Raw genomic sequence first — 6,601 nt, forward strand, 5'->3', positions numbered from 1 at the left:
GAGCGAGGAAACCTTTGTCGACACTGCTGTTACAGAAAATGCCTACAAGACCACCACAAGGGAATAAGGGGCAGCTCATCCTCCGCCAGCCCCGCCGGTGATTTCAGCTGGACTTTTCCTAGCAGCGGGTGGGACCCTCTGCCGGTGTGAGTGTACCCTGTGCCGGTGGACGGATCGGTACAGTCAAGATTCCATGGGCGGGTTTTTTTCATACACACTCCCCTGTGCCCCTTGGCTTTCAACGCAGACGGCCCCTACCTCTGTAAAGACATTTAAAGACCATCGTTATAAAAACCAGCCCGGCCCCTGCCCCTGTAACGACATTTAACAAACATCATTATAAAAACCAGCCCAGCCCCAGGCTGACCGCTCGCGCTGCCCGGCAGAGACCCGCGGGGCTGGGAGCGGCAATGAGGTGCTGGGGGACGGGCGGCAGTGGTGGCGGGGCCGGCAGCGCCGCTCCTCAAGTTTCCCTCCGGGGCAGCCCCCTCGACCCGCCCAGGCTCCGCGGGCGCGGGGAAGGGTTCCGCGGGCGCGGGAGCCGCCGGCGCAGCCCGGGGCGGCGGCGGAGGATTCGGCGCCCCGGGGGAGTGAAGGCGGGCGGGCAGTCCCCCGGCATGGCCGCGGCCCCCCGCGCCCCTGCCCGCGGGGCGGGCGCCGAGCGGGGCGCGGGGCGGAGGGCTCCCGCCGGCACCGGAGCTGGAGCCGAGGCCGGGCCGGGGCCGGGGTCGGGGCCGGGGCCGGGGCCGGGGCCGGGGCGGGGGCCGGGGCCGGGGCCGGGGCCGCGGCGCCAGCATGGAGCAGGGCGGCCGCCGCCGAGCCTTCGGCACCATCTGCCCCAACACGGTCCAAGGTCCGCCCGTCCGCCTAGCCAAGAAGACGGCCCGGCCCGGCGGGGACACGGCGTGGACGCCCCCCGCCGCCCAAAGTCCCCGAGCTCTCCTGCCCCGACCTCGCCGCAGCGGCGCCTCGCCGGCTCCCCGCCGCGCCCGCCCTCGGTGAGTCAGTCTGTGGCGGACAGCCTTGACCCCCAGGCGTGTACCCTTCCCCGTTTCTCCTTCTGCGCCCCTCTGGTGTCCCCCACCGTGCTCCCCCGGCTGTAACACTCCCACCTTGCCCTCCGCCGCGTTCCCCCGGCCATGATCCTTCTCCATGACGTCCACTGTATCCTCCCTGGTGCCTTCTCACCATGTTTCCCAGCCCTGCATCAAGGATGCCCCCCAGCCATGCTGCTCATTTTGCCATGCCCCCCCGGCTATGCCCTTCCCTGCCTGCGCTACTCACCTCTGTCTCTGACTGTCCCCAGTGCTCAGCACCATCAACTGGCAGGATTTGACAGCCTCTGCCCCCATCCTTCCCACCACCCCAGCTGGCCCCGTGACCCTGCAGCAGGTAAACCTACTGTTCGGAACAGCCTAGGCTGCACTTGACACCTGGAGGGGTAGCTCTCTCAAGCAGATGGGGGCTGGCAACTCCCCTAGCCTCGGGTTTCCAACCTGCGAAATGGACACAGCAGAGGACAGCATCTTGTCCCATGTGTCAGATGGGTTAGTGGCAAGTGGCAAGGGGATGGTGCCTGGGGGTGCTGGAACTGTGATAAGCTGGTGAGCACAGGCAGCGGACACTGTTGGAACGGTACGAACAGTGGTGTGGGCAGGTCTGAGCACTGGGCCCTGCTCACTGTATCATTTCCTTCACCCCTGCCAGGGTCCCTGCTTCCAGGATGGGCCAGAGTTTGATTTCCAGGAGTTCAGAGATACTGTCGGTGATTTTATACCTGGCAAGTAGATACTTCTCCTTACTTGAGCCAAACGTACCTGCGTGTGCACATCTGCAGTCATGCTGCATTTGGTCTCCTCTTTTTTGCTTTGCTTTCGGAATTTTGGATGCCCACTCACTGCATGCTTGTCCCACCATGGGACAGTCTGTAAGGTAGTGCATTCCTGCTCACTCCCTTAGAGACCTGACTTGTCCCTGAGCTTTCTCCCACAGGAGACAAATTAAATCCAAACAGATTTGGGGTGCACAGCTGTCACAGTAAAGTAAAAGCATCTCAGGACATACCAGAGGGATGTTTAGAACCAGAATGGTGGGTTGGGGCTGGGGAGAACAGAGCACATGCATACCTCCACAGTCTTAACACTCGTGGCTATTCCTTCCAGATGTATCCACCTTAATGCCACCATCGCTGGACTGTACTGATTTTGATTTCTCACTTGGTGAGGAGGTGGCTTTTGGCCCCTGCACCCCACAGCTGCAGAGTAGCATGCTGGTGCAGGTGCTCCCACAGCCCCTGTCTTCCCCCGAGCCGTGCTGGAGGGACCTGGCAGACCAGCACCAGCAAGCATTGGGAGATGCCCTGGAGGCAAACAGCCAGGTAGGAAACCCAAAGACCACCCCAGCCTGCGCCGTGTTTGTTCTGCTGCATCTTGCTGAGGCGACTCCAGGGCCCTGGTGTGCAGCATCCCCCAACCCCTGGACGGTGGGGCTGTCTCAACCACTCCTTTCCCCATTTGTCCTTCGCAGCTGCAGGAGACCCTCACACAGAGGCAGGAAGAGCTGGTGACGCTGCGGGAGAGCAACGTGCAGCTGAAGGAGCTGGCAAGTCAGGCCAGGCAGCTGGCCGCTGTTCTTGACGTGAGTGCTGCTCACCATTTGGCCTGGCTGCCACGGCCCAGCTGGTCCCTGGGTGACAGTGTGATGTCGGCTGCAGAGGGGAACAGGGTGCAGGGTGAGGTAGCACTGGGTGGGACAGGGCCGGGGTGGTGGGAGATGTGGAATGGGATTGTGCAGTGTAGGGTTATGGGAGTTGTGTGGCGCAGGTCAGGGTGGTGTGGGATGGGACGGGGTGGGGCAGGGCAATGTGGATTGGTGCGTTTTGGGGTAAAGCAGTCCGGGGTGGAGCCGGGCAGTGGGGGGTCAGGGTGGTACAGTTCGGGGCAGAGCAGTGAGATGTGGGATGGGGCCGTGCGATGTGGGATGGAGCAGTGGGGCGCAGTGTGGCGCGGAAATAGGACGGGGCGGTGCAGGGCAGATCGCGAAACTCGCGCTCCCTCTCTCCGGCAGACGCTGATGCTCCCGCAAAGCGCCGACGGGACAGCCCTCCCTCCTCCTCCTCTTCTTCATCCTTTGCCTCCTCCTCCCGCCGCCGCCGCCACCGCCGCCGCTGCCCCGGCAGGGAGCGGCCGGGAAGATGCGGAGGGCGTGGATGCCATGCTGCGGGTCGTGTCGGAGAAGTGCCGCGCCGCCCTGCGAAGCCTGGGGGGCAAGGCGGGGGACAGGTCGGAGGGTAGCCCCGGGGGCAGCCCGGGAGGCAGCCCCACGGCCAAGCGCCCGCGGCCGGGCCCGCGTCTGCACGGCGCCTTCCGCGGGCTGCGCACCGGTCGCGCCGCCCCGCGCCCGGTCGGCGGGGAGCTGGAGGGGGGCGGCAGCCTCCGGGCGGCGCTGGGGGAGGCGGGCGCCATCCGCACCCTGGCCTTCCCGCAGGGAAACGCCTTCACTCTCCGCACCGCCGCCGGCGGGCACCGCTTCCGATGGGTGCCGCGCTGAGACCCCCGCGGCCCCGGGCTCCCGTGTCCCGGGCGGGGCGGAGCGGGGCCTCTGCAGCGTGAGTATGGCAGCGCACCCCACCCGACGGCACGCTCCCATTTTCTCTTGGAAAAGGGGCATTCGCCCTTCCCCCCCCCCCCCGCCCCCGCCCCCCGCTGCAGGAGCGACGGGGCGAGCGCGGCAGAAGCAAGCCACCGTGCCTCAGCGAGGGTCCTGCGCCGCGGGCACGGCGCCGCAGGCTTTGTAAGCGGAGTCGCCATAGCTCCTGGGTCGGCAGCTTGCCCTCAGTAGCTTGTTAATGAATGTAACAAAAGTAGAAATTAAACGAAGATCTGCCCGGTTTTATCCGGAAGTTTTAGTTAGCTGAGCTGACGACCGTAGCTGACGGGACAGTGGCTGGAGCTGGCCAGTACGAAAGCAGACTGATAGTGGTTAAACACGATGCACCTGCCCCATCGTGGAATTTTACACCCACAGTGTTTACAAAGTGCATTTGTATCGTTCATATGTGCAAGTGTATGTGTATATTTGTACTCGTTGTGATTATTAAATAGTGCTTAAATTGCCATTTTATTTGTACAGATTTAATGCAGACTTCATTTTGCATCAGGTATGGATATTTGCTTTCATTAGAGCAGAGACAGCAGAAAGCAGAAAGTTTTAGAATAAAATATGCTGCTTTTAACATTCAGTGATACTAACTTACATAAAGAGAAATGTAAAGAGTGATGTTAAACTGTTCTGAATGGATACATTTAATTTCACCCACTAGTTTGAAAGCTGAACCACTAATAACACTCATGAAATGGTACCTGATATTTTTATACTTCTGTGACACACAAGTGACACACTGTGCTCCATCCAGGGCAGGGATTTTCTCTCTGTGAAGTTATAATTTTTTCAGCCCTCAAATTTTCCAGTGTTCTTGCATGGGTCCATGCACATTAACAGCAGTCCAGTGGTTACAGACTTTTGTGATGGTTAAACTGACAGTACATCATCACTTCGGTGGATTTCCTAGAGGAGTTGAAACACTGCACATACTGTTGCGCTTTTGGCAAGCAGAGATGTATTCAGAAGGAGAATGGTTGTTGTCAGCACAACGTGTAGTTGTATGGCTGCTCGGAGACTGCAAAAGTGGTCATGGAGTATCTGAGGTCTTCATGTTTGCAGCACTGACATTTTTCTAGCAGGAAAGGCACTGAAGCCCTTTCTGGGATGCTATGGGCTCAACCCTGGGATGACTTCAAAGACATTTATATTACTGCAGGAGACCATTGCCACTTAGGCCAAAATCCTGTACAAAAGCTCTGGTTTGACAGCAGACAGAAGAGACAAAAGCTTCCTGTCTGCACTGAATTCAGCAGGGAATAAATTGATAGCAAAAGGTAGATTCTGTATATATATAAACAGTTCCTCTCTGTGTGTTTTATGAAATCAAGCACAAAATGTAGGTTGTGTACAATTACGTAATTGCTCATAAGAATATTAATTCCTCAGAAATTAAGTGACACACTAGAAGTGTACACTTCTTGTAGGATGCAACAATGAAATAACCACCCTGTTGGATTGCAACTACTGTTGATCTTGCTGCTACTTCAAGTGTTTTCAGAATTACAAATATGTTTTTACCCCCTTTTAGAGTGGACCTGCTATGGCATTTCCACTGATTACTTTCACTCATAGTTTTCTATGGTAAAAGGATCCATGATTAATTTTGAGATATGATCTAAAAATAATAGAAAATGATCATAGATGTATTTTTAAAATCTATTTAAGCCCTATTAATTGGAAAGGCTGAAAATTGATTAATGAGAACAGGATGTTTCTCAGTGAGGCTCATTGGAGCATCATCAGACACACAGATACACACTCATAAAAGGTGTTTGGTATGCAACATGGTATGGTCATGGTGTTAGGCTATAAATGTATTTCTAGTGGTACACTGTAAACATCTCCTTTAATCTATAAAGGTGTATTTTGAATTGATACTTATGCATCCACTTCCATACAGGAGCTGTATAAAAACTAGGCAAAGCTCTTGCACAGATTAAAACAGCCCACTTACTGTTTTTGACAACAATAAATTAGAAGGGCTCCTGGTGTCTTTCTCTCAGGCAGGAGTGCTTGGGATCACAGGAAACAAAGCCTGGTCTTCTGATTCCCATGTTTCATGGTTGTTTCATCAGAAGCTGACCCTGGAGAAGCTGGAAGTCTACCTCTAGGAAGCCTCACATCCAACTTTTGCTCTATTTTATGCTTTTATATTTTATGCTTTATGTTTATTGTCTGTACAGAATCTGTGCAGAGCCCCTGGACATGCAGGTGTGATGAACTGAAGAACATGCTGGTTTGTGGTTTATGCTCATTGTGATTTTCTCTCTCTGGTGGTGCACAGTCCAGGGAGGTGGGCAAGACCCCAGCAGAAATAAAGCAAAGTAGATGCAATAACATTTCATGAGCTATTTACCTGCCCATGCTAAGTAAGCTATCTCCACCTTTCCCTTCCCTGCTAGTGCTAGGCCATGGGATGTGTGGCTGTGGAAGTGTGGTGTGGAAGTCTGCAGAACTGCAGACAACTGGAACGTTTTGAGGTGAAAGAGAAAAATATCTTTTAATTTGTGGGTGCCAAGGTAAGGGTTTACTGACCATGTGCTGAAGATAAGCACACCAGTTCCGTATATACTTTGTCTGGGAAGATGGGTTTTCCCTTGGGTAAAATCCTTAGGTGTTCATTAAAAGAATACACCAGAGCTCAAGGTTGATTAAATCTTGATTAAAACTACATACTAGAAAGACAACTAACTTCTAGTAAATAGGTGCGTATTAAGTCAGTAATGTTAAGGATGGAAAAGGCAGAAGGGACCTGGGTGGAGTTGTTTAGAAATGGCGTAGGGCTTTTGTTAGAGCTATCATTTGTGAAAGCCTTTTTTACCAGCAGTTTTACTCATCCCTTGTCTAAATGCAGTATCCAAGACTGAATGTCAGCATGGCATTTTTATGCAGGGCTTGCCAGGGTTGTTCAATGTTTCTCCTAAAGCAAAAATATTGC

The 6,601-nt window shown here is 54.9% G+C and overlaps 1 protein-coding gene and 1 long non-coding RNA gene across 2 annotated transcripts; both read left to right on the forward strand.

Moving 5' to 3' along the window:
• The first annotated feature begins 838 nt into the window (after positions 1–838).
• Positions 839–1,780, forward strand: LOC120411479. Its single transcript, XR_005603795.1, has 3 exons — positions 839–998; positions 1,307–1,392; positions 1,708–1,780. It is a non-coding gene; the product is annotated as an uncharacterized LOC120411479 (long non-coding RNA).
• A 343-nt stretch (positions 1,781–2,123) lies between these two features.
• Positions 2,124–3,658, forward strand: MCIDAS (multiciliate differentiation and DNA synthesis associated cell cycle protein). The gene is made up of 3 exons (XM_039567813.1): positions 2,124–2,377; positions 2,527–2,637; positions 3,067–3,658. The coding sequence occupies exons 1-3, from the start codon at positions 2,177–2,179 to the stop codon at positions 3,547–3,549; spliced, it is 795 nt and encodes a 264-aa protein (XP_039423747.1). The 5' UTR covers positions 2,124–2,176; the 3' UTR covers positions 3,550–3,658.
• The last annotated feature ends 2,943 nt before the right edge of the window (positions 3,659–6,601 follow it).

This window comes from Corvus cornix, chromosome Z (assembly GCF_000738735.6).
Source record: "Corvus cornix cornix isolate S_Up_H32 chromosome Z, ASM73873v5, whole genome shotgun sequence".
Classification (NCBI taxonomy): domain Eukaryota; kingdom Metazoa; phylum Chordata; class Aves; order Passeriformes; family Corvidae; genus Corvus; species Corvus cornix.

Bases quoted from the DNA above. Each gene is read 5' to 3' on its own strand.
- MCIDAS (XM_039567813.1), top strand. From the start codon at position 2,177: ATGCCACCATCGCTGGACTGTACTGATTTTGATTTCTCACTTGGTGAG. The intron at 2,378-2,526 runs GTAGGAAACCCA...TGTCCTTCGCAG, and splicing joins CCCTGGAGGCAAACAGCCAG to CTGCAGGAGACCCTCACACA. The intron at 2,638-3,066 runs GTGAGTGCTGCT...TCTCTCCGGCAG, and splicing joins AGCTGGCCGCTGTTCTTGAC to ACGCTGATGCTCCCGCAAAG.